At 49.0% G+C, this 27,255-nt stretch overlaps 3 protein-coding genes across 6 annotated transcripts in view; 2 read left to right on the top strand and 1 right to left on the bottom strand.

Annotated features, from left to right (window-relative positions):
• scfd2 (sec1 family domain containing 2) overlaps nt 1–2,466 on the top strand; it is a 51,499-nt gene extending 49,033 nt beyond the window's left edge. Inside the window, exons 8-9 of the mRNA XM_084676293.1 lie at nt 1,203–1,322; nt 2,119–2,466. Coding sequence (XP_084532419.1) covers nt 1,203–1,322; nt 2,119–2,211 — 213 coding nt within the window. The 3' untranslated portion in view covers nt 2,212–2,466. The remainder of the gene's footprint in view (nt 1–1,202; nt 1,323–2,118) is intronic.
• Nucleotides 2,467–4,206: 1,740 nt separating this feature from the next.
• rasl11b (RAS-like, family 11, member B) lies at nt 4,207–6,922 on the bottom strand. The gene is made up of 4 exons (XM_084676110.1): nt 6,592–6,922; nt 6,323–6,379; nt 6,150–6,226; nt 4,207–5,453 (listed from the first exon to the last, which is right to left on the bottom strand). Exons 1-4 carry the CDS (start codon nt 6,746–6,748, stop codon nt 4,959–4,961), a joined length of 786 nt encoding a protein of 261 aa, XP_084532236.1. The 5' UTR covers nt 6,749–6,922; the 3' UTR covers nt 4,207–4,958.
• Nucleotides 6,923–13,605: 6,683 nt separating this feature from the next.
• On the top strand, nt 13,606–27,182 carry usp46 (ubiquitin specific peptidase 46). 4 transcript variants are annotated; one of them, XR_014731534.1, is made up of 12 exons: nt 13,606–13,994; nt 15,465–15,545; nt 15,860–16,073; nt 16,586–16,839; nt 18,588–18,664; nt 18,786–18,869; nt 19,070–19,267; nt 19,477–19,555; nt 19,941–20,086; nt 23,190–23,427; nt 26,240–26,306; nt 26,597–27,182. XR_014731534.1 is itself a non-coding variant. In XM_084676367.1 (10 exons), the coding sequence occupies exons 1-9, from the start codon at nt 13,959–13,961 to the stop codon at nt 20,040–20,042; spliced, it is 1,125 nt and encodes a 374-aa protein (XP_084532493.1). In that variant the 5' UTR covers nt 13,606–13,958; the 3' UTR covers nt 20,043–20,086; nt 26,597–27,182. The 4 variants fall into 4 exon arrangements, 3 of the variants coding, with proteins under 3 accessions (XP_084532493.1, XP_084532492.1, XP_084532491.1); XM_084676367.1 differs by lacking the exons at nt 23,190–23,427; nt 26,240–26,306; XM_084676366.1 differs by lacking the exons at nt 26,240–26,306; nt 26,597–27,182 and having other exon boundaries at nt 23,190–24,270.
• Nucleotides 27,183–27,255: the final 73 nt, after the last annotated feature.

A 27,255-nucleotide genomic window follows, 5' to 3' on the forward strand; every position in this document is an offset into this window, starting at 1 on the left:
TGTCTCTCTCTCTCCCACCCACACACACACACACACACACACACACATACATCTTTCTCTCGCACACACACAGCACTACATCATACATGCACAATCATACCCCACACAGATGGCACCAACAATCTCTCACACACAGGACATATGTAAACAATCTGTCACATCGTGTCTCAAACACGTCTGAGCTACACAGCCTCGCGCACATTCACACTCACAGCCTCACACATGTATTCACACACACACGCACACAGGCACAAATGTACACGCTAACACTCATGGGTTCGAGCGCCTTGACATGTGTGCGCACACATCAACACACACAGTCACCTACACGCTAACACCCGAGCACACATGTGTTCAAACACTGCGACATGTGTGCACGCAGCCACACACAAGCACCGTGTGGTTGGAGGAGCAATGTGAAGGACACATGTTGAGTTCAGCCCGCCACACAAAGCCCCGCCCCCCCCCCCCCCCCCCCCCCTGTCGGCTTCACGTGGCCGTAGTCCCGCCTCCCCCCCACCATTCTCATTTTGTCATTGGCATTCACCACCCTGCCCCGGCCTATAACACGCACCGGTGGTGGTAGCACAACCAATCACACACAGCGGGGTCTCCAGCCTGACTCATCCTCATGTTCAAATGCTTCTGTGCGCTTCTGTGTCGGTCTTAGCATGAGGCGTCTGTGTGTGTGTGTGTGTGTACTCATATCATGCTGTTCACCAGCTCAATGAGATGGAGAGAGGAGAGGAGAAGGGGAGCCATAGAAGTGTGTTATAGTGAGACACACACACACAGACAGAGAGAGAGAGAGAGAGAGAGAGAGAGAGAGAGAGAGAGAGAGAGAGAGAGAGAGAGAGAGAGAGAGAGAGAGAGAGAGAGAGAGAGAGAGAGAGAGAGAGAGAGAGAGAGAGAGAGAGAGAGAGAGAGAGAGAGAGAGAGAGAGAGAGAGAGAGAGAGAGAGAGAGAGAGAGAGAGAGAGAGAGAGAGAGAGAGACAGGGATGTTTGTAACATACTAAGTTGCAGGGTGTGACCACAGAGACCTTTTCCGTATCCATGGAGACCCTGTCCCCACCCCCTCCCTCTGCTGAGCCTGATGGGAGGGGACAGTTCCAGTGTTATCAGAACCAGAGTGAGTTCAGTTTGCATCTAAAATACTTATTTTGTACTAAAATTATGTTTTCCCCCTCCTGCCTCCCCCCAGGTGAGTCGGCCACACCCCAGTGACCACGCCTTGCTCCTTCTCTTCCTGGTGGGCGGAGTCACACCTTCAGAGCTCCGCCTTGTCCGGGAAGTAGTCGCCGCCCACAAGCCGGGCACACAGGTGAGGGGGGGAGGGGGGCGGGGCTTGGAGGGTAGACAGAGGAGAAGGGTGTAGGGGAGGTGTAGGAGGGGAGAGAGAGGAGAGGGCCATAAGAGAAGTGTTGAAGGGGTGTAGGAGGGGTGCAGGGGGGATGACCTAGTGCTCATAAGAGCGTGACAGCTTCTGTGTGTGCGGTTTTAGCTGGAGCACTCAACCTCTTACCTACAAACAAACACTGCTGTCATGTGAGCTGTTATCCCTATGACCAAACAGTGACCCAGATACAATCTATTAGCTGCATGATTGTTATTGCTACTGAATATTGACCCAGTTTCTTGAGAGAGTCTGATTGTTCAGCCTCGCTTTTGTCTCTGAGTGCTACTTTCTCGACAACATGAATAGAATTTACTGGCAGTTACACACTGTGCTTTGAATGTGTGTGTTCTGAATGTGTGTTTTGAATATGGTTATGATTATGGATTTATTCAGTGGGTTAAAGGTTCCTGTGCATGTGGGTGGTAGTACAATGGTGTTCAGCAGTGTGTCATCTGACCGTGTCACAACCCTGCCACCCTCCTGTCCACCCTCCCCCCCCCCCCCCCGCCCCCTCTCCCTTCTCTCCCCTTTCCCCCCCCACCCCCTTTCCCTCCTCTCCCACTCCTCCTCCTCCCCCCACCCCCTCTCCCTCCTCTCCTCCTCCTCCTCCCCCCACCCCCTCTCCTTCCTCTGCCCCTCCTTCTCCTCTCCTCCCCCCTACCCCTCTCCCTCCTCTCCCCCTCCTTCTCCTCTCCGCCCCCCACCCCCTCTCCCTCCTCAGGTCCTGGTTCTGTCTACCAGACTGCTAAGACCTTCTGACATCACAGAGCTGCTCTTCACCACCCAGAGACTGGTGCCTCACATCGGAGTCTGAGACACTCACACAATCACACATGTACGCACGCACACATACAAATACACAGACACATAAATATACAGACACAAACAGACCTACACACTAAGATACTCACAAACACTCCCAAACACAAACACGGGTGACCAGACCTTTTCTCATTCCTGCTCAATTCCGGCTCTCAGCTCCAGTGAGTTCAAACATTCTGGATGTTTCCTGAGAACATCTTGTCTCCTGCCTGAGTGTTGGCGATGTTGAATAAACATTTCAACCAAAGCACTGATTTGTGAGTGTTTGTGTGAGTGTTGTGTGAGTGTGCGTGAATAATGTGAGTGTGATGTGTGAGTGGTTGTTAATCAATGTGAGTCTTTTGTTGCCGTGACAGCAGGGACCCAACAGCCTCATTACCGAGCAAGATGAGAGGAGACAAACAGACAGATTGAGAAGAGGAGACAGACAGACAGGTAGGGAAGAGGAGACAGACAGACAGGTAGGGAAGAGGAGACAGACAGACAGGTAGGGAAGAGGAGACAGACAGACAGGTAGGGAAGAGGAGACAGACAGACAGGTAGGGAAGAGGAGACAGGTAGGTAGGTAGGTAGGTAGGTAGGTAGGTAGGTAGGTAGGTAGGTAGGTGGGTGGGTGGGTGGGTGGGTGGGTGGGTGGGTGGGTGGGTGGGTGGGTGGGTGGGTGGGTGGGTGGGTGGGTGGGTGAGAGGAGAAAGTCAGACAGACAGGTAGGGGAGAGGAGACAGACAGACAGGTAGGGGAGAGAGACAGACAGGTAGGGGAGAGGAGACAAAGAGGAGAGATACCTCATCAGCAGGTTTCTTCCCTTTTTTCTTTGAGATTTGGGTGTTTTTCCTGGTCTTCTCTGAGGGTTCAGGTTGGTTACAGGCAGTGTTGGGTGTAACAATGTAACGCGTTACGGTAGTCAGACCACTTTTGTTAGGTAACGAGTACTCGTTACTTATTTAATTGAATGAATCCGTTACTAGTTCCTTGTTCAAACAAGTAACGCGTTACTCAATTTAGTCTTTTAGTCGCGAGCCCTCAGCATGTGGCTAAAAGTCTAGGAAAGTTGAGGATACTTTTCGCTAGGTACCTACGAAAACGTCTTAATCTGGTAAACAGGTGGGTTCCCATTCGTTCTTTTGGTGAGCAGTCTCATGAGCCCAATTTACCCGGTGTCATGGAACCGACCAGCTAAATAGTTATTTAAGACTTGCATGTACAGGCCTCTGTAATGTCACGTTAAATAATGGATTGAACTCAAGCTTGTGATGTGTTGCTGTATCGTTCAGTGGTTTAGGTTTAAGATAATATTACAGTAAGTAAAATAGTCTGTTTCAGTACATAAGTGAACACCATTTTGCTACCATATACCTAGCTATAGCTTAGGTTCGTTTTGCTCCTAGATTCAAACATAGCCTGGGAAATTGTAGAGCTAGCTAACTACTAGATTTTCTGCGAAAGTAACTTACTTGCTGTAGAGAGTAACGCCTTACTCTCTACAGCAAGTAACTAAGTAACGTAACTAGTTACTTTACAAGGAATGTGACAAGTAACTTTAATTAGTTACTTTAAAAGTAACTAAAGTAATGTTACCCAACACTGGTTACAGGTGCTGATCTATCGGCCTCCATGAAGCCCACTGTGACATTTCTTGCACATAAATCCTTTGACTTTTGAAGCTGACTGCTTTAACAGGGTGTGGAGGTTCTGGCAGCAGTTCAGTTTATAACCTTGCTTTTACTTTGCACTGTGCCTGGTAAATACAGACCGTTCCTTGCCTCTGACCACAAAATACTGTCAGAAAAACACCCTGCTGATGCCTGCTTTTCTGCTCTACTTTTTAAATGCACTATTTGCATGTCACTTGGGCTCAAAGCTTTTGCTAAATGAAGAAAGGGAATTTATAAGATGTAATACTGCTGTTATGTTAACATTGTGGAGTATTAGAGAATGGTGTTGGTTTTTACCTCTGTGGGATTAAAAACAGTCCAGCAGTCAAATGTGAAATCCCACAAAAATTGTTTTTATTTTGCAAGCAAAACATACATAACAGTGAACAAATATGCTACTATGTTATCCCCCTCTTCTCATCATTTGCTACCATGGCGATGGTTCTACATGTACAGACACCGTATTCCATCGATCTACTGTCCAACTCCAGCCTTCTGCCCAGGTGTTTGTCTGCCAGTCTGACCTCTGCACATCACCATGACGCCAACAGTATCTGTGTGTATCTGCATGTGCAAATTAGGATTAGGAGTGTGCGTGCGTGTCTCACATCAACACAGTACCCAGTTCTGTGTCCGACCTAGCGCTAACTCACCCAGCAGCTAACACTAATGTGTCCTTCAGAGCTGCTGTTGCTAGGGTACCAAGGCTCAGAATGGGTGCTTGTTTTGTGTGCCTGGGCCGCCCTCCTCTCTGGGCTGCTCCAGTGTTCGTGGGGGCTCGCGATGGAGAGGGGGCTTGGGGGGCAGACCCCCGGCTCTCAGACTGACACCTGCCCCCTCCCCGAACGCAGCTCAATGCAGGTCGGAGGTCAAAGTTCACCCCTCTCCCCCCTCCCCACACACACACACACCTCTGAGGAGCTCAGCACTGGCCCCGCCCAGAACGGGCAGGGGCCTCAAATAACGGGAACAGACTTCTCATCCGCCCCTTCTCCTCTTCCTTCCTTTCATCTCTTCTTCAAGTCGTCAGAGACGCTAAAGTGACACCATGCCCCCTCGTCTGGGGCACCGGGGGGCAGGGGCCTCACACCGAAGTGGCGGTGCGCACTTTGGCGGAGAGCGCCTGCTTGAAGCGCCTCTTCAGGTCCTGCATGTTGGGGGACTTGGGTCTGGGGAAGAGGGGGGGGTGGCGCCGTTTCTCCGGCGCCGGGGTGCCTGGAGGCCCCGTGGGGCTGGGGGGAGGACGCTTGACCAGCTGGCTGAACAGCAGGTGGAAGGCGCTATGCACCTGGCTGTAGTCCTCGCTGGCCGACACCTCGTAGCAGACACAGCCCAGCCCCGCGGCCAGCAGGGGGCCCTGTTGAGCCTCCACGCGCCGCAGGTGCAGCAGGTCCATCTTATTGGCCAGCACAATGACGGGCGGCCCGCCGGGCCCGCCAACGCGAGCCACCTGCTGGTGCAGCGGACCAATCAGATCGAAGCTGTGCCGGTCTGTCACAGAGTAGACCAGGACCACGGCATCTGCCCATTGGATGGAGCATGTCACATGATCTGGGAGGCTGAGGCTGTTGCTGGTCACCTAAGGGAGGGAGGGGGGGACAGAGATGGAAACCAGGGTTACCACAGTTACAACCCTCTTGCTTATGACACCACTCAGACACAACCAAGAATTATAATCATCATCATCAACATTATTATCACCCATCACAGGAATAGAGAAGATTGCCATAGATTGACAAACTCTACTATCACAGCTTATTATCTCAAGACAGACCTAGTTTGCCCTGTCATCACTCTCAACTAGTCTGGTCTAGTCTGGCGTAGCGACTAATGTAGTTTCCTTGGCAGTCTGACAATCAAGAGTTACTACAGTTACTATAGTTACTGCTCCCGCTCTGGGGGGTGGGGGTGGTGGAGGAGCCAGAGGTATCATTTACCGACTTCAGACTTGACTCGCTCCAAATGGGAAATTAGGCGGCTAGACTGAGTGACTGCGCGAGAGCACAGTATGTGGACCGCAGCCAAGAGACGGAGAGGCCGCGCTCGGTTCACCGGCCAAAACGCATTCACATCCCCGCGGTAACTATATGCCGAGACTCTGCGACCCATTTACACGCAAACCCCGACTGTAAATCCTTAGTTGCAACAATAAAAACCAGACTTTCAGACCAGAGTCTCTTCAAATGTATTTCTCAGGCGCAGAAGCAGTGAAAGTCCAATGACTATGTCTGTGTCTGAATATGCTTTGGCAGGAGGAGAAGTATTTAAAACTCACATCAACACCCGGAGTATCTTGGACCTGGATAGCCACTTGCTGCCCGTCCATCTGAACATCTCTGGAGTAGAGATTACCTGTTGACACAACAACAGAAGACGGTGGTTAAGAATCTGCGAGTTGAAATGGCAAGTCTAGAATCAAATCCGTTCAGGTTAAAGTTTCACACTCACCAGCATTTCGCTCGTAATCCCCGATGAAACGCTTTGTCAAGAATCTCACAACCAGAGCTGAAATAGAAAAGAGAAGATGTTGGTTTAATTGAACCTCCAAAACATTTGACATTTTATTCATTTTGCAAACGCTTTTTATCTTAGGCGACTTCAATCAAGGATTGCATGAAATTGCACAGCAGAAAAACAAGGATCTGAAGTGCATAGTTCTAACTGTAATTTGAAATCGCAGATTGTAAATACTTCATTATAAATGTGCATCAAATTACCTGTTTTCCCAACTCCACTGCCTCCAATCACGGCTATTTTCATGACGCGAGTTGACGTTAACTCATGTCCTGCGCACTCCGCGATGGTCGACATGTTCTGGATCAGACGCATTTTTGCCAAATACTTTTTAATAATTTTTTGGGTGACAAAGAACATCCGAAGAATGATTTTGGGATTAGCAAAATACAACACAGGACTTTAAAATCAGACGTAAACTGTAGTGCGTAGACTATAAAAAATATTCCCATGAAATGCCTCGAAAATATAGTAGGTCTGTAGATGTTCGGATACAGATGTTTAAAAGTAATTCCGTTCCAGTTTGCTCCTTTCTCTCCGCTACTGTTTGAATGTCGATAACGAAGATGCTCATGGCTTTTATAGCTCCTCAGCGCTGCTCGGAGCTGATTGGCTACTGCCCGCAGCAGGCTCGCGCAGCTTTCTTCCTCCTTCACGTGGATTTGCCTTCCAAACACTGGAGGCTCTACCGCGGGTGGGCTGCTACGGATGCACGGACAGAACATCCATTCTTCACCGGGAACGTAGCAGGTCTTGTGGCAGGTGTTCAGGTGCTGTGCTGGTAGACTAGTGTTATTGATCAAAATGTGAGGGAGGGAGGCTCTAGAACTCCTGTTAACTGCCCCCCAGGGTCTGGGGTGGAGAGGTCTGCCATGCCCAAACATGCTGCCACATGTCCGGCCAGGGGCGTCACTAGACCCTTTTTACTGGGGCACGTGCCCCAGTATATTTCTTCTGTGCCACAGAATATATATATATATATATTTTTTACAATTTACTTTATTCGTAAGTGCATTCATTTTGATTGATAATACTGGAAAAAGAAACGCAGTATCCTAACAAAGTGATGCGTGCTGGCAGAACTCCATGTCTGGCTCTTCTGTGCTAGCTCTAAGAGCATCTGCAGCGCGCACACACAAGTCCAGGTGACGGCACGCCGGTCAGAATTGAGGCAGGCTAAGAAAGCATGGCGAAACTAAAGAACGTTTCTAAATACAAGCCATCTGATTATCTTATTTAGACTCAAACACAATAACAACAGGAGTCTTATGTATGATATTACACAGGGCTCTCAAGTCTCACACATTCGCCATGAGACCCACACACACTCACGCAACACCTTGTATTTCTCACACATTTCCACCATTTCTCACACTGAGAAGTAAGGGAGAACTTGTCCCGCTATATACAATTAAGCCCCCCCCCCCCAGTAGACCTTTATGTCTAGCAACACACCTGTGTCCAGCCCTCTTCACAGGGGGTCTGCATGATCACCATGCTAACAGGGTGTGTGTGAGCAAAGTGGAGAGGTCTGCCATTCCCAGACATGATGCCACATGTCCGGCCAAGGGCGTTGCTCGACCCTTTTTACTGGGGCACGTGCCCCAGTATATTTCTGCTGTGCCACAGAATAGAATTATTATTATTTATTTTTTTCAACAATTTAATTTATGAGTCAGTGCATTCATTTTGATTGATAATACTGGAAAAAGAAACGCAGTATCTTTATCAACGCTGGTAAAATCAACGCAGTTTAACCGAAAACACAAAGTGATGCGTGCTGGCAGAACTCCATGTCTGGCTCTTCTGTGCTAGCTCTCAGGGCATCTGCAGCGCGCACACACAAGTCCAGGTGACGGCACGCAGGTCAGAATTGAGGCAGGCAAAGAAAACATGGCGAAACTAAAGAACGTTTCTAAATAACAGGCCAGCTGATCAGCTTATTTAGACTCAAACACAATAACAACAGGAGTCTTATGTATGATATTACACAGGGCTCTCGCATTTCACACTCTCACGCAACACCTTGTATTTCTCAAGCATTTCTAACATTTCTCACGCTGAGAAGTAAGGGATAACTTGTCCCGCTATTTACAGTTAAGCCCCCCCCCAGTAGAACCTTTATGTCTAGCAACACACCTGTGTCCAGCCCTCTTCACAGGGGGTCTGCCCCACTCCATGATCACCATGCTAACAGGGTGTGTGTGAGCAAGCGTGTCTGTCTGTGTGTGCCTTCTCTGTGTTAATGATTCGTTATGGTTAATAGATTAATCTTCTGCTGTTTACTCTATTCCCTGTCCCACTTAGTAATGTGTCCCTCTATCTCTCCCTCCCTCTCTTTTCCTTTCTCCATCTCGCTTTCTCTCCCTCATTTAATCATTTTTTCCCTCCCTCCCTCCCTCCCTCCCTCCCTCCCTCCCTCCCTCCCTCCCTCCCTCCCTCCCTCCCTCCCTCCCTCCCTCCCTCCCTCCCTCCCTCCCTCCCTCCCTCCCTCCCTCCCTCCCTCCCTCCCTCCCTCCCTCCATCTCTCTCCCCCTCTCCTTACCTCTCTCCGCCCCTCTCTACCTCTCCCTCCCTCCTTCGATCTCTCTCCCCCTCTCCCTGCCTCTCCCCTCCTCTCTACCTCTCCCCCTCCGTTTCCATGTCTCCCCCTGTCTCCCCCTCTCCCTGCCTCTCCCCTCCTCTCTACCTCTCCCCCTCCGTTTCCATGTCTCCCCCTGTCTCCCCCTCTCCCTGCCTCTCCCCTCCTCTCTACCTCTCACCCTCCGTTTCCATGTCTCCCCCTGTCTCCCCCTCCCCCCATCTCTCAGCAGTGTTCTTGTCTGCAGAGGTATGCAAGCAGACAGGCTATGTGATTACTCTCTCTGGTATGTATGATTGATAAGCGCCGTGATGACAGACGGGTGTGTGCTGAAATATGAAATTAATACCTAGGATTCGTTAGCAGACAGGTCGCTGCTAGCAACCCCAGCCTCAGCTCCAGCCTCAAAGTCAGCCCTAGATCCAGCCCCAGCCTCAGCCCCAGTCCCCAACTTAACACTGTTTCTCTACTTGTTCGCATATGAAAGCTTGCGAGGTCAGGAAGTATCAGAGATGTGTGTTCTTTGACCCTGCATGCAGAGAAACTGAGGTGTGACATGTGACTGCCCCCCCATACAGACACACACACAGAGCGCAGAGGTGAACACTTAGTGAAAGGTGTGTATGTTCACAGGGGCTGCTGAATTGTGTGTGTGTGTGTGTTCAGAATGGCAGGAATCAGAGGTGTGTGTGCTGACAGCGATGAGAGGTGTGTGTGTGTGTATGTGTGTGTGTGTGTGTTGAGAGCAGGACGAGGAGACAGGAGGGGAGGAGAGAGGAACACAGAAAGGGAGAGGGGGGAGGAAAGCAGAGGAGGGGAGAGGGAGGGGGAGACTCACACAGGGGTGACAATAGATGGCTAATGGGGGCAGAAAGGGAGTAAAGTACTGTCGATTACGGGGGGGTTTGGAGGGGAGTATTTATTGTGTGTTTGCGGAGGTAATTGAGGTATGATAGAAATGGCAGGTTCTGGAAGTTGTGGGGGAAAGGAGAGGAGGGGCGGAGAGGATGGCGGAAGAGGAGAGGAGGACTGACGTCCAGAGATCCACACTCTCCACACAGCACCAGGCACTCAGGTGTCCTGTCTGGACAGACCCCCATCCTTCCAGTCGTGTCACACTTGACTCTGCCTGTAGGGTCCCAACGCACACACACTCACACTCACACACTCACATTGAATGGGCTTTGGCAAATGTTTTGTTTTTGTTTGTAACAGATGTAAAAGAAGCGAGAAGGGAAACAGGGAAAAGAATAGAAGCATTCAGGCATGTGTTTAGGTTTATCTGCTCTGTGTTTACATCTCCAGGTGCGTTAGCATTTCCAGGGACTGATGGGAAATCTTCAGAGCTCTTATCCAGGGAAGAATCCGGACAAAGGAAAAGAGGTTTCTTCTTATTGAAATGTCAACATTCCCTCGGGTTTGTTCATTTGCATATCTCTGCATTTCAAAAGGGGTGTGAGTGTGCATGGGTGTGTGTGCCTGCAAGCGTATGTGTGTATTTATGTGCGTGCGTGTGTGTGGCCAGGGGGAAAACACTGGGTGCCGCCCCCCCCCCCCCCCCTCTAGAATGCCCCCTAGGGCTAAAGCAAAGTGAAGCCATCACTGGTCCCGGAGCGTGTATTCCCGTACAGTATATTTATAAAACACATTTCAAAGTGTTAACTTAACACCTGGAATGAGAGTGATGATAAGAGTGGACCTAATAAACACTCATCAAGATTGTGTCAAATGAACACTTAAGTCGTAAATGTGCTGTACTGCATCCAAGATGCTCCTGTCACTGGTAATATCAGAATACGAATCAACATTTGTTTTTATTGCCATGTAAACAAACATCGAATTTTCTTGTGGCAGGAAGGTGCATATGATGAACATATATGGATCTTAATTTTTAAAAAGTAAAACACGGATGGTATCTCGATGCTCCGAGAGCAGGACAGGACAAATGAAAGACTAGACGGCGTGGTATATGTCAATCCTAATCTGCAGATCAAACCTAAAATACCAAGCCTTATTAAGATGATGAGGTATGATTAGCAAAGAGACTATTGAGGAAAGACCAGCTATACTACAGTGTAACACCAGACACAGAGGAGAAGACACCGGAAAGAGAGACGAGGGAGAAGAGACCTGTGTGGGTCGTGGAGATTCCTGCTTCTCATCTCTGGAGACTAGACTTCAGGTCTGTTATGAGTTTCATTCACTCGCATACACTGTTAACACACACACTCTGTAAACACACAATTTTGTGTAGGCAACTACGCATGCACACAAACCTTGTTGAGATCTTCCACCCACAAGCTGTTTGTCTGTGTGATTCAGAAACAAAGAGAGATTAGTGTGTGTGTGTGTGTGTGACTCAGACACAGGTGAGAGTGTGTGTGTGTGTATAATCAAGGTCACCGTTTGACGACTGCGAGACGTGGGAGCCCTCTGCTTTGCCGGAAGTGGAGGAGGAGAGGAAAGCTACAAGAATTAGATTTCTATTATAAATATAATAACTGAATGTACACAAACACACACATAAACACATGTTCACACCCACTCTGAACCCATTAGCGGTGTCACCCTAAACTCCAGTGCTCCCATCGTGAACGGGGGTTCTGGCGTTGCCATGGCAGCAGTGTTGCCCTTCCAGGTGAGTCAGAGAGAGTGAGAAATAGCTAGGTGATGGAGACAAAGGGCAGTATGGACTCCAATCTTTGCCTGGTTGGAAGATTGAAGAAGAGAAATATTAGCTACTATTTTGTAATATTCGCTATTATTTTGTAACTGTAACCTGGCTGTCTGGCTACAAGGCAGCCCTCCCTCTTACATACATAAACACACGCACAAAAAAGCATGGATATTGTTAGGAGCATTAACCTCTGTCCATCCCTCCCTCCACACCTCCCTCCTTCTATCCTCTCTGAACCCCAGCAGGTATTTTAAGGGAGCAGTCATCCTCTGCTGATGCCACAGGAAGACCAGAGGCACCACAGTACCCACTTAAGCTTGATTAGATGACCTCAAGACTCGTTTGATTGGTTTAACCATGTCAGGTGAGTCAGCCAGATTGGCTTGTTGGATTCCACAAGCATGGACCCAGTAACCACAGCCTCACACCACAATGCTGTTATAGCCAGTAACCATACCTTACACCACATCACTGTTATTGCTAGTAAGCCTAAACCTTGTTGTGCTGGAGAAGCATTCAGACGTGCACAGAACAGTACTTGTGACTGGATTAGAAGCTGTCTGAATGCAAAACTGCCCCTCTAATCTTCAATCAGCTGTCAACCAAAGGGAAAGTTTCTGTACACAACTCAGAGACGACTGTGTGTCTGTGTGTGAGTGTGTGTTCTCATGTCATGTGAGAGGAGCCAAAGTAAACAGTTATAGATGGGAACTTGTCAATCAGCTTACCATATAAACCCTGCTGCATTCCAGCTCTCAGTTCAACAACCATCCCTGAAAAGCTCATTTAACTCTAATCACCCTCCACCCCTCCCACCCCCAAGTCTTAACCCCCCACCCCCCAAACCTCCCCCTCCAAACACCCACGCTGCTGTTTCTCTCCATCTAAATTCTTTCTTTCCTTTTCTGCCATCCTCTCTTGAAGTCTGTTGTTCACAGTGACCTGTTCTTTCCCCTCCTCTTTGTGTGCATGTAAATGCTGCAGAGATCGTTATCAGCAGGCTGCGAGCTGGGGCCACAAAGCAGGAGAGGATGACAGAGCTGGGAAGGCCGACCCCCTGCTGGGCCCAGAGAGAAAGACCCCACCTCTCCATCCCTCTCTCCTCACCTCCCTCCCCCCTCCTCACTTTTCTCCCACCCTCCCTCCCCTCCTCACGTCAAACCCCCCCCCCCCCCCCCTGCCTCATCTCCCTTCCCCTCCCGCTACGTTATTGCCGTCTAATTGGTATTTAGGGGGCATGCTAAAACACACACCCACACCCCAGAAGAGGGGGCTGGGCTGTGTCCTGGGGCATGACTTAGGGAGATTTTCTTTCTCAGTCGGTCTTCAAAGTGGACCGGAGGAAGATCATATCTTTGTCACAGTAGTTTTCTAATCACCTGGTTTGGGTCTGTGCCTCATCTCTCCCTCTCTTTCTTTTCTCTGTTTCTCTCTCTCTGTCCCTCTTTCCTTATTTCTCTCCCTCTGTCTCCCGCTCTCTCTCTCCCTCTCTCTCTCCATCTGTCAATCTCGGTTTTTCTCTCTCTTTGTAATCATATCTATTGTGTATATTTATTGTGTTTTACCTCTATTTGTGTTCTATTGACGTGTTTGCTATATTTATGTGTAACGACATATTAGTTACTATACTGCTGCCAATAGGCAATTCTTGTTAGCAGTAGATAGTAGTATATACTAGTAAAAGTACTTTGTAGTAAAGATCCCCTTAATCAAAAGGTTAAACAAAGAATAGCATGACAAGATGCAGGTAAGAGTTTGAGAATTTTCCTTCCGATTAAAACTTCAAATCCCTAACACCCCCGTTCCACTCCAACTCAGGCGACTGACATCTACTGCGCCAATGACTAAACGCCGTGGCTCAGCAGTGGTCCGATGGATCTGTCAATAAAATAATGAAGTACTCTACCAATCCCCTTTGCTTGTGCATTGCAGTAGGCGGGCCTCCGTGTTTCCATAGTTCGTGTGTGGTTGTAATCCGTTGCTATCAACCTGACACAACTTTGTTTACTATTCATTCATGCATTTCGCTAGCATAGCATTTTTCACAGCAAAACATTATAGATGTACGCGACAATGAGGTCATCCTGACTTTTAATGTTAACGATAAAAAAAATTGCTCAAGGCTGAATGCCTTTTGCTGTGTGTGTCGTCTGGTCGGGGCATCGCTTCCCTTTAATGCGTTTGGGTTGCATTTGGCCTCTGGACAGCGGCTGTGTGAATTAAAATCGATTCACATCTTTTCTAAACATTGAGCTGCTCCGAAATCATGTTTATTTTATAAAGATGCCGGTGAGGGGGACCCTGTAACATAAATGACTGTCAGAAATATCGCCTCCATCTGTAATATGGTAAGTACTGAGCTAGCTATTTGGCTATCGATTGAGTAGTCAATGTCAAACACCTTGTGTGATGGACATGGTCGGTGACTCGCTCTCACAGTCGGTATCAAACCGGCACGGCGACTTACATCTCTTAGCGACACAGTCTAATTCCTGGGGAGGGTCGGCTGCGAGAAAAAGGGGGTGGGCGGCCAAGGGTGTTAAGGGGCACGATGTGTGGAAGCTAGGTAGGTTATAGTACAAGCTTGGGCCTTAGAGTCTAGCAGGCTAGTAGCTGTCCATGGCCCGACACAGTTATGGTCACAGTCTCAAATGATGCTCTCTCTGTAATAGCGGGCGTCAGTCCGGGATGACAGGTGCCACCTCGGTCCAGGAGCACTTAAGTCCTGAATTAACATATCCGGTTCTGGGAAAGAACATGGCTCTGTCGCGTTAGAACCGGTTTAATATGAGTTGAAGGGGTGCCTTGCATTTACATCAAATGGAAAACAAGGCTTGCCCTGAAATGCTCTTCACACGCACACGTGTCTTCCCTTTTACCCTAGCATTAGGTATATTTTAAATTGTTTAGGCTAGGTATAGGTTTAACAGTTCTGGAAACCGAATAGTCCATGGTAGGGAGTGCTTTTCCAGGAGGGGGTGCATCTGGGGGCACCACACTGGTCTAGCACGAGTAAGGGTGTTTGTTTAGGGCAACTTTCAAGTTGTTTTTACTTCGTTGTTAGTAACGGAATAGGGTGCATGTGCTTACGCTGATAGTCATACGTTTGATTGTGTGTGTGTGTGTATCTTTGTGTGCATACCTTTGTGTGAATCTGTACCTGTGTGTGTGTGTTTGTGTGTGTGTGTATCTGTGTGCGTGTATCTTTGTGTGTGACCGTGCGACTGCGTACATGTGTGCGTAGGCTACAGTTGAAAAGGCAGCCCAACAAAGACAGATACTCACTTCCGGCTTTATTGAGAGAAAATGACAGTCGTTTAAGAATCTCACGTTCCCTCAACAAAGCCCCTGGAATGAGCCAGGAGTGGAGCTGGAAGTCTGAGGGCTCTGCAGAGGACTGTGCTGTGACCTCCATTACAGGACGTTAAACGCTCCTCAATGTCTTTAGTGACACATACCCTCCAGAGAGGAGAGATCTGATCTGATTCATGCTTCTCATAATGAATGAGCTGGGCTTGTCTGGCCCGGGGGAACTGGAGACTTTGGGAAATACACCAGATACTGGAATGTGGTGACATTTCTGTTTGACAGTGTGTTCGTTTATCCAAAGCGACGTACAGAAAAGTGTGTGTCGAAAGTGCAGCAGGAAATCCAAGATCACCTGTCGTTGTCAGGGCTGCACGAAATAAGATTAGATCTTCCTCATCTCTGGCTCCAACAGTCCTGTCACTCATACTGCACGATTGCACGACATTTAACCTTCATTTGAGCTGTAACCAATATCTCTCCTTCCCTCTCTCTCTCTCGCTCCTCCTCAGGGCACCAATGCCTCTGCTCTGGAGAAAGACATTGGTCCGGAGCAGTTCCCAATCAACGAACACTACTTTGGATTGGTCAACGTAAGTGTCCGTCATCTCTGTTCCCCTGTAGGACCACCAGGGTGGCTGTAGGGGTCAGAAGGTAGAGCTCCGTCACTTCCTCCCTGACCTCCTGCCATGTTTCTTGGCTACATGTGTAATGCATGCAGTCAGGATATCTCATTTTAGTTTTAGTTTGAAAGTTTTATATATTCTCTCTCGTTCTCTGTCTTTCTCCTCCTATCTTTCTCCCTCTCCCCGCCTCTCCTCCTCCCTCTCCTCCTCCTCCCCTTCCTCCCCCCTATCCTCCTCCCCCCCCCCCCTCCTCCTCCTCCTCCCCCCTTCTCCTCCCCCAGTTTGGGAACACATGTTACTGTAACTCGGTGCTCCAGGCTCTGTATTTCTGTCGGCCGTTCCGGGAGAACGTTCTGGGCTACCGGGCCCAGCAGAAGAGGAAGGAGACCCTGCTCACTTGCCTGGCCGACCTGTTCCACAGCATCACCACCCAGAAGAAGAAGGTGGGGGTCATACCCCCCAAGAAGTTCATCTCCAGACTGCGCAAGGAGAACGGTGAGGGGGGGTTGGGGTGAAGGGAAGGAGGGGTTGCAGGGCACAGGGGAAACAGGGTGGAGGGCATCGTGGGGAAGGGGGGGGGGAGGAGGAGGCAGGGCAGGGCAGGTGTGCTGTAGTCAGTGATAAAGGTCATCCAGAGCTGAATAGAGGCAGATTGTTCTCTGCTGTTAGACTACAGGAAGCTCTTTATGTGGACCAACAATGAACATCTCTGTTAGACTGCTTCACTCAACTGCCTCCTCCCTCTCCCTCTCTCTCCCTTCCCTCCCTTCCCACACCCTCCTTCTCTCTCTATCATTCTCTCTGTCTCTCTCTCCCTCTCTCTCTCTCTCTCTCTCTCTCTCTCTCTCTCTCACTCTCACTCACTCACTCTCTCTGTCTCTCTCTCTGTCTCTCTCTCTCTCTCTCTCTCTCTCTCTCTCTCTCTGTCTCTCTCTCTCTCTCTCTCTTTCTCTCTCTCTCTCTCTCTCTCTCTCTCCCTTCCCTCCTCACTCTCCCTCTCCCCCCAGATCTCTTTGATAACTACATGCAGCAGGATGCCCATGAGTTCCTCAACTACCTTCTCAACACAGTAGCGGACATCCTCCAGGAGGAGAGGAGGGGGGAAGGGGGGAGGGAAGGCGGCAGGGGGGAGCGGCCCAACGGCCGTCTGAAGAGCGTTGCCGCGGAGACAGAGGCGGAGTCCAAGGCGGAGCCCACCTGGGTGCATGACATCTTCCAGGGAACGCTGACCAATGAGACACGCTGCCTCAACTGTGAGACGGTGAGACGGTGACCGTGGTGACCACATGAGCGCACGCACACACACACATTCATGCAAACGCACTCACACACACCCACATACTCTCCACACACACACACACCTATGCACACACATCCTGCAACAGATTATATGAGCGGAGTGGAGCGGTGAGAATCTCAAATTACAAATTAGGCCTGCGTAAAAAGGAATATAACACAAAATCCTGTAAAATTAAACAAACCATATTAGGCCTACTTTGAATGACAAAACAAATATGTGTTAGAATATTAGCTATATTTACTTTGTTACAAATGACCATATTTTGCTAACCTTTTGCTTTCTTCCCAGCATGTTCACTTAGCGCACTTTCGAGTTTTTGAGAGAGATGTATTTTTAGATTCCAAAATTAATCTTTACTGACTGAAACAATGTTTTTGTTATAGTTGTTTTTTTATGTTAATGTTGTTAGTTTCATTTCTAAAACTGGTTGTTCCCATCCTTGATTGTGATTGGCTATATCGCGTTCCATGCCGTTGTAAAATCCATCATAACCTTACAGGTTTTCCTCATAACATTCTTTAACATTCCATATTACTGCACATCGAATATTTAAAATAAAAAAAAGACGGCAAATGTGTCCATCTGGCTGTTGACGATTTATGTAGGAACTATACTTTGTAGTTGCGGAAGAATGACTGTTTATTATTAAACTATTTAGTTTTGTAATTGTTTTTATTTATGAAACCATATCAAATATTTGTAGCAACAGTTTTAGAACTCCTCTTTGTGCCTCACAACTCCCCTTACCTGTTAAAATCAGCGCAAAACACGGCCTCTTGGGGCTTATTGCTTAAATTAATAGTACACCTGTATGACTTCTCAGTTTATTTTGTGAAGTACTTGGTGAACTCCATTATTGAGGCGATTTTTTTACAGAAAATAGTCTACCGGTACTGTTGATGACTGTGCATGACACAGATGAATTCTCGTGGCGTGAGCATTCCTGGAGCAGAATTGGAGCGGGAACTAGGGCAACGCTCCGTCTTTTTAAAAATCCCGCTCTGCGCTCTGTCCAAAATCTGCCCGCTCCTCGCTCGCTCCGTTCCGCTCTCTTGCTCTGCCCCGCAAAAACACTTACGCACACGCACACACACAGCCGACTGTGTATAATCTCCTGTTATCATGGAGACCAGAGTTGCTAGCTGACGTCAGAACTATTGTCCTTTGAGGAGAGAGGGAGGAGAGAGAGAGAGAGAGAGAGAGAGAGAGAGGGAGAGAGGGAGGGAAAGAGAGGGAGGGAGGGAGAGGAAGAGAGGGATGACCATATACAGACTCACCATAGTAAAGTGCGTGTGATGCTCTGAGACACAGCTGTCAGCAGCAAACACTGAAGCTGGGAGGGAGCTGTGTGTGGCCATGGCTGTGTGTGTGTGTGTTTGTGTGTGTGTGTGTGTGTGTGTGTGAGATGTGATGTGTATGTACTTAACCCTTGTGCTGCCTTCGGGTCACAATGACCCAAAGGTTCACAACCACGCGTCATGCTGTGGGGGGTGTTAGACAGCCCAACGGTTAAAATATATATATATTTTTTGGTTTTGTATTGGGTAAGGTTGTCGCAGCACAATGATGGGTTGTTGTGAACCTTCGGACACGTGGGGGGGGGGGGGGGGTCACAATGACTGAAGGGTCACAATGACCCGAAGATAACACAAGGGTTAAGTGTGTGTGTGTATTGCAGCTCAAGGCTGATGCTCTGCTCCTTCCCTCAGGTAAGCAGTAAAGACGAGGACTTTCTGGATCTTTCTGTGGATGTGGAGCAGAACACCTCTATTACACACTGTCTCAGGTAGAACCCCGACCAGGACCCCAGAACCAGACCCCAGAACCAGAGTGTGAGACCTGCTAACATTGCCCTCCCCCCTCTGCCCCCCCCCATCTCCCCCTTCTCCCTCCCCCCCCCCCCACAGGGACTTCAGCAACACAGAGACGTTGTGTAGTGAATATAAATACTACTGTGAGACCTGCTGTAGCAAACAGGAGGCTCAGAAACGGTAGGTACACACTCGCACATGCACACACAGTTACACATCTGCTTATACACACATTTACCCACACTTATCTGCTTGTGTATCAGTGAACGTGTGTGTGCATCTGCGTGTGTGTGTGTATCTGTGTGTGTGTGTGTGTGTGTATCTGTGTGTGTGTGTGTGTATCTGTGTGTGTGTGTGTATCTGTGTGTGTGCCCCCCCAGCATGCGTGTGAAGCGTCTCCCCATGATCCTGGCTCTGCACCTGAAGAGGTTCAAGTACATGGAGCAGCTCCACCGCTACACCAAGCTGTCCTATCGCGTGGTCTTCCCCCTGGAGCTCCGCCTCTTCAACACCTCGGCCGACGCCCTCAACCTGGACCGCATGTACGACCTGGTGGCCGTGGTGGTACACTGTGGGAGGTAGGACACAAGCGCACGTATACACACACACACACGTAAACACACACACGCGTATAAATGATCACAGTGGGAGGTAAGACACATACACAAGTACACTCTGATTCACTCTCACACACTCATTCTGGATATTTCCCCCTTAGCCATACTGCTGATGTTTATCCTGTCCCTTTCCCCCACCCCCTCACCCCTCCACCCACCCCCTCCCCCAGCGGACCCAACCGAGGTCATTACATCACCATAGTGAAGAGTCATGGGTTCTGGCTACTGTTTGATGATGACATCGTAGAGGTGAGTGACAAAGAGCTGCTGCTGTCATGGCAACCCGGGGTGTCGGTCACATTCACGACTCATCCTCTCTCTCTGTCTGTCTGTCTTTTTCACTGTCATTTACTGCTCCTCTGTCTCTTACTCTCTGTCTGCCTCCTGTCTCTCTATGTCTTTCTGTTTGTCTCTCTATCTCTTTCTGTCTGTCTCTCCATCTCTTTCTGTGTGTCTGTCTCTATCTCTTTCTATCTGTCTCTATTTCTTTCTGTTTGTCTCTCTATCTCTGTCTGTCTCTATCTCTTTCTATCTGTCTCTATCTCTTTCTATCTGTGTCTCTATCTGTCCCTGTCTCTCCGTCTCTGTGTCGTATACTCCCCCCCACCTCCTCTCTCTTCTTTTGACCGTGCAGAAAATCGACGCCCAGGCCATCGAGGAGTTCTACGGTCTGACCTCGGACATCTCCAAGAACTCTGAGTCTGGATACATCCTCTTCTACCAGTCCAGGGAGTGATGGGCGGAGGGAGGAGAGAGACACTAAGAGAGAGAAAGAGAGAGGTAGGAGAGAGAGACACACTGAGAGAGATAAAGAGAGAGGTGGTAGAGAGAGAGAGAGAGACACTGAGAAAGATAGACAGAGAGGGAGGAGAGCGAGACACTGAGGAAGATGTAGAGATAAAGAGGGAGACACTAAGATAGAGAGAGTAACAAGGAGGGAGGAGAGAGACACACTACGAAAGATGGAGAGATAGAAACAAAGAAAGGGGAGCAGAGAGAGAGAGAGAGAGAGAGAGAGAGAGAGAGAGAGAGAGAGAGAGAGAGAGAGAGAGAGAGAGAGAGAGAGAGAGAGAGAGAGAGAGAGAGAGAGAGAGAGAGAGAGAGAGAGAGAGAGAGAGAGAGAGAGAGAGAGAGAGAGAGAGAGAGAGAGAGAGAGAGAGAGAGAGAGAGAGAGAGAGAGAGAGAGAGATAAACAGAACAGAGTGAGAAAGAGAACAGAGTGGGTGCTGTGACCCCTGACCTCTCCTCAGGACATCTCAGTGCCAACACCCCTCCCCTTCCTAGCAGCCTCTGGGGTCGCTGCACTACATTTCCCATCAGCCCCTTCTCTTCCTGCTCTCAGCATGCTGGGAAGGATAGAAACACTTTCACCCACCTGCATCTAGACTGCACTTTAGAACAACACAATCCAACAACAACAATAGCACCACAAGTGAAGGAACCAGAAGATACTTCCGGTCCAGGCTTGTGTTCTACACGACTGGATGCCGCACCTCATCATCTGGACTGTTCTACACCTCTATATTGACCTCTGTATGACCTATATAGTGTCTTTATGGTGACCTCTGTGTGACCTTGAGAGCCGGAGTGGTAACCACTGTGTTGCACGTTCACCCATCCTGTCCTGCCAGAGCAGTCACATGGCCTCCTGACCCCGCCCACTTCCCCGACTTTTGTATGTGTGTGTGTGTGGGTCGGTTGGTCTGTCTGAGGTTATGTAAGAGGTGCCAAACTAAGGTTGTGACATCACAACTGGAATAATATCGCACGAGGACTGTACTCTCTGTGATGTATACACACACACTTTCTGATGTAGACATGACTGATGCTGAATAGGACAGACCTATTTTTGACAGCTGGGAGGGGGAGACACTAGAATCTCAGAGAAGTTAGATGAGGACGTAAACGATATTACTTGACTACATGTGAACCTGTAAGAATACTGTGCTGTTTAACCTGAATCACACTATGAATATATCACATTCCTCTTCTCCTCAACCACTCCACTCCTTCTTTCACCTGGGGAACTGGAACACCTGGGCTGAGGCAACTGTGTGTGAGGTGTGTGTGTGACGTGTGTGTGTGGTGTGTGTATGAGGTGTGTTTGATCTTCCATGAGCACCTCCGCACCGAGCAGGCACCGATCAGCTCCTCTCTTCCTTGGCCGTGTGCCTGTGGCTGCGTCTCAATCCTCCTCCCCCTCCTTCCTCCCCTCCTCTGGTCCAGCTCTCCATGTGCTCTCATCACAGGGTCCTGGGGTGGGTATAGCAAGATTGAGACTACAACGTCAGGAAGTTTTGGATTTCTTGGGACCAGCGGTAATTTGTCATCTATAGCAACAGACAATTAGCTGAAAGCTAACTGAATCATCACACACAATCAGTTATAAATGTGTCTTTATTCTTAGGACATTTTACATAATATTGAATAATTACACAATCCAACTAAATATAAATACACTTAAAGGCCAATTTAAATCAATCTTGCCATCCACCGTCATGAGTTCAGTTAGACAAAACTGGCCCCATGTTGGTTTTCATGAGCAATTTACTCCCACAAAATACGCAAAGGCTCATTCCTAATCAACTGACGTGTCTCAACCTTCATATATGGATCCTAGGGTGGGAGCAGGAAGTGGGAGGGGGGTGAGGTCAGACTGTGAGGGTTGGTGGTGAATATGAAGTGCACTTTACTAGGAAGGAGATCAATGCTTCGAGGAGATCCACAGTCTGTCCTCTTCCGCTGTTCAATAAAATAACTTTATCAAGTTGATGTTGTTGGACTGTGTCTGTTGCTCACCCTCCTCTTCCCCTCTTCACTCCCTCTGTCCTTCACCTCCTCTGCTCTCCTCTTTACTCCCTCTCTCTGTCACCTCCTCTGCTCTCTCCTCTTCACTCCCTCTCTCTGTCACCTCCTTTGCTCTCTTCACTTCCTCTCTCTTTAACCTCCTCTGGTCTCTTCACTCCCTCTCCTTCACCTCTTCTGCTCTCTCCTCTTCACTCTCTCTCTTTCACCTCCTCTGCTCTCTCCTCTTCACTCCCTCTCTTTAACCTCCTCTGCTCCCTCTGTATTCTCTGCTCTCCCCTCTTCGTCTCCTCCCTCCACTTCCTCTCTGCTCTTGCCTCTGCTTTCCCCTCCTTACTTCCGTCACCTCCTCAAGCTTCTCTCTGCCCTCTCTTCTCCTCTCCTCTTCATGTCCGTCACCTCCTCCACCTTCCCTCTGCTCTCTCCTCTTCTTCACCTCTCCTCTTCACCTCTTCCACCTTCTCTCTGCCCTCTCCTCCTCTTCACCTCTCTTCTCCTCTGCTCTCCATCCTGTTCTCATCTCTATTCTGTTCTCTTGGCTCTCTGTTCCCGTTCCCCTGGTTTCTATCCCTGTTCCATTGCACAAAAGACAGGATTTGAGGATCATTGTAGTAATGAATATCATTAAACTACATAACTGTGGTTTGTTCTGACATCACTTCCTGGTTATACTTCCTGGTTACAGCTGTTTGCAACCCTTAGGCATGAACTGTCCATGGTGGTTTAGCTGTTCCAGACACTATGTCGCTTATAATAAGTGTGTGTCATTGTGTGTCTTTTACCACTGTGGACAGTGTGTTCCTGTCGTAATCACTTTTAAATCCCTTTAGATGTTTTTCCTGAGAACGCCTAGCAGTCAGAAACATCTTCTCTCTGAAGTGGCTTTATCCCTGCACCCTCTCTATCTGTCCTCCCCTTCCTCCTGCCCCCACTCTCTCGGATCTTCCCCTCTCTTTGGTTTTCTCTCCCTCCCCTCTTTCTCTGTCTTCTCTCCCTCCCTTCTCGCTTTCTCACTTCCCCTCACCTCTCTCGCTTTCTCTCCCCTCTCTCTTTCTCCTGTTCTCCCCATCTACGCCAGACGATGGTAGATGGTAGTGGGTCCTCCAGGAACAGACCAGACAAGATGATTTACGAGACCTCCTCTAGGATCAGACCAGACTAGATGATTTACGAGGCCTCTCCTCTAGGATCAGACCAGACGATGGTAGAGTATAAGTGCAGCAGTGGGTGGCCAGGAAGGAGATGGAGATTCTACTTCCTGTCAGTGAGGTGGCCCATTCTGGGAAGAACTCCCACCAACAATAAACACATTAAAGGTAAACACACGCACACACAACATCATATCTGCATCCATTATGACATTTCACAAAGCATAACGAGCACAGATTGTCAGGAAAAGCATTAATAGCACTGAAATAGACAGCAGATAGCAGGAGGGTCACTATGACCGTGGGACCACACTGAGATGGGTAATACGTGTGGGTGTGTGTGTGCGCGTTTGTTTCATTGTAGATGCTGCGATGTGTGTGTGTTCATCGTAGATGCTGTGACGTTTGTGTGTGTATGTGTGTGTGTTCCCCGTACAGCTATGTTCATACACAGCAGGAACCTTCCCAGAAGAGTCAGTGGCGGGAACAGTACTCAGAACTCACTATTACATTGACATGCTCACCCTGGGCTTGTTCTCAGGAAGTGATGTTGAGTAATCTATCAGTGGAACTGTACACAGCTGGAACACGCTGTCTGAATCCTAACCCTTTACTGGTCCAAACCCTGTCCTAACCTTGTACCGGCCCTAGCCCTGTCCTAACCCCAAGAACACGCTTAAACTTGACTGTTTTGGACCTATGTTGGAGTAGAGCACCCTTGCAGTAGTAGAGGTAGACAGTAGAGGTACTGTACCTCTGTATTGGCCAGATCCACAGAGCTGGACATACATCTGGAAACATGCTTACCAGCACGTGGACAGCTCATTTATCTTAAACACACACACATATACAGACTCATCTACACACAGACACACATATACAGACTCATCTACACACACACATATACAGACTCAACTACACACAGACACAGATACATTCATACATGAGCACACACAGACCCGTCCTCATGCAGAGCCAGCATGGGTCACCTCCAGGGTGATGACAACTGACCGTAACGTTGGTGTGGGTCACAAGACCTCCTCTCTCTCTCTCTCTCTCTCTCTCTCTCTCTCTCTCTCTCTCTCTCTCACTCTTTCTCTATCTCGCTCTCTCTCTCTCTCTGCCTCCTCTCTCCCTCCATTCAGGTCTCTGCTCTTCAGTCTCTTTCCTTCACCTCTGCCCTCCCCTCTGCCTCCCCCTAGTCTCCCTCTTGTCACATCCCTGCAGAAATATTAGTCTTCCTGTCCCAGCGGGCCCCAGGGGGTGTGAGGTGTGCGCCAGTCACCCTTGTCTTTGACCCTGAGCGTGGCCGGTGTGGAACCAGGGAAAACATGGGGTTAGACTGCCACCTGCTGGGAGATCTGGTACTGAACCTAAAGTTAAACTGGCAGAAGTTATGAAACGTCCTCGAAAGGATGCTAAAGTTAAACGACTCCAGTCCAACGCTCTGCAACGCTTCGTGGATGTTCTCAGACTCTCTCCAGCGTTCTGCAACTCTCCCTAGACGTTCTCCAACATTCTCCAGTGTTCTCCACCCCTCCGGAGCGCTCTGCAGTCCAACATAAATAACCATGCAGAAGCAGCTCCGCCTGGAGGAAATGCCTTCAGATCTGGCTTAGAAGAAGAGTGTGTGTGTGTGTGTGTGTATGTGTGAGTATTTCTGCATGTGAGTGTGTGTGACTGTGTGAAACTGGGGAAGTTGTGTGTGTACGTGTTTGTGTGACTCTGATATGGGGGGGGGGGGGGGGGGGTTGTGTGTGTAGGACTATTGTGGACAGATATACGAGGGAGGCTGTGTATATGTGTGGCTGTGTGATATAGGGGTGTGTGTGTGTGTGTGTAGGACTGTCGTGGACAGATATATGGGTTGAGTGGGGAGCAGTGTGGGTCTGATGTTCTTGCCAGGCTGTTCTCCTCAGAGTCTGTGCTACACATTTATCTAGAACATGGAGAGGTGTTCATGGGGAATGAGTAGCCTTTCATTCCCTTCACCCCCTCTTTTCTCTTTTCCTTCATTTCATTTTTGTAATGTCCCTGGAATCTGATGATTCCATGAGCGTGTTCATTGTGTGTGTGTGCCTGTGTGAGAGAGAGAGAGAGAGAGAGAGAGAGAAGGAGAGAGAGGGAGAGAGAGGGAGAGAGAAGAAAGAACGAACGAACAGGAAATAAGAAACAGAAAGGAAAAAAGAACAAGTAAGTGTGGCTGGGATACTTTCACTATAAGAGTTTTAGCAGCTGCTCTCTAAGCTTTGTGTTTGTGTGTGTGTGTGTGTGTGTGTGTGGGTGTGTGTGTGTGTAGCTCGGACACCCCTGTAAGGGGGGGGCTCGCAGTGTGATTCAGTCTCCATCCCTGCATCCATCCTCCCTACCGGCCTTGTGCTTGTTCGAAGGCCTGGTTTCCATAAGATCAGATCACCCCTAAAGGGTGAGAGGTTAGCCCGCAGACCGGTTTGCAGACAGGCTAGCATAGTGGTTAGCGGAGCGGTCGGTTAGCCAGCCAGCTCGCAGCTGGATGGGGAACAGCAGGTCAAACGGAACCGAGTCGTTTGTTCTGAGTTTGAGACAGCAGCTTTTTACGTGTGAATTGTTCCACGTTCTGTGGAAAACATGAACTAAGTCACCTCCCTCAGAGCCCGGTGTGAGTCGTCGTGTTTCAAGAACATTTATGAGAAAATGTTTATTTAAACGATCAGCAGGACCAGATTCAGACAGCTCCTTGGAAACCAGCGGCCTTATTTCTTTATGAAAACAGGACTGTTTGAACAAGCAAGCAAACCCACAATGCTCTCTGTAGTCCAGCCAAGCTTGTTCCTAACACTGCAGAATTCTCTTACTAGTGAACCATGTATACCCTGGTTCTACAAGATGAAACCAGAGGTTCTGCACTGGTCTGGTTCTAGAAGACAGGCTTTATTAACCGATCTATCACTGTATCAGGGAGGTCACGTTGTGATCAAAATATGTGACATCTTGTGCCCAGACACAGACTCACCACACCGAAGACTAGCTGGTTACTGGGACACGTGGCCTTAAACAGACAGAGGAAGGTAGGCAGGAAGGAGGGCTCTGCTGGGCTGGGCTGGTTCTTCTGGGAAAGAGGATATCTGATGTCACGCCTGCTCGGACTTTGCTCCTCTGGGTTGGCTGGAACCTCAAAGGAGGATGGGGCGGTGGGGATGGGGTGCTCACATAAACATGATGGATGGATGGATGATGTCACACATGTGGATATTTACTGTTTTTGTCACACGCATGTTCCTCTCTCTCCTTTTTTCTTCATCTCTCTCTTCCTCTCCATCACTCCCTCCCTCCCTTTATCTCCCTTCCCCACTCTCAGCCCTCCTCATGTCCAGATGTGGTGAAAATCAGAGTCCAGCAGGGTCCAGCAGTGTCCAGCAGGACTACTACAGTTCACTGGTTTCCTGGTCCAGTCCAGAGAGAGATGACTCCATCACACAGCAGTCCAGCAGTCACCCCGCCTCCTCCCAATTCATCCCAATCCATCCTGTCTGAAGAGTGTGCTTGTTATAAGAAGGAATAAGGGGGAAGTAGTTCTGACGGGAACCATTCTTCCCCTGCTCTTCCACATCTCCGTCCTTCCTTCCATGCTCTTCCATTCCTATAATGGCTCCCTCCTCTCCTCACTCCTTTCTTCCCTCCTTCCCTCTCTCTCAATCCCAATCTTTCCTCCTTCCCTCCTTCTCTCTCTAATACTCTCACTCCTTCCCTCCCTCCCTCTCTCCTTCCCTCCCTCCTCTTTCATATTCTCTTTGATTTATGCACTGTGGTTTGGTCACCCGTAACCTTGTCATCGTGAGCGGTGATATAGGGCCTTGTTAATGTTCCTCGGCTGATCTGGCAGGGCCTGGGGAGAGGAGGGGGTGGAGAGGGGGGAGGATGGAGGGAGGAGGAGGGGGGAACAACTTGGCTAGAGTGGTGGGGCGGGGTGCTAGGGGATAAGGGGGGTGTTGGAAGGGTGAAGGGGACTGGGGGGAC

Source organism: Hypomesus nipponensis, chromosome 16, assembly GCF_054491055.1.
Source record: "Hypomesus nipponensis isolate SF chromosome 16, ASM5449105v1, whole genome shotgun sequence".
NCBI classification, from domain to species: Eukaryota; Metazoa; Chordata; class Actinopteri; order Osmeriformes; family Osmeridae; genus Hypomesus; species Hypomesus nipponensis.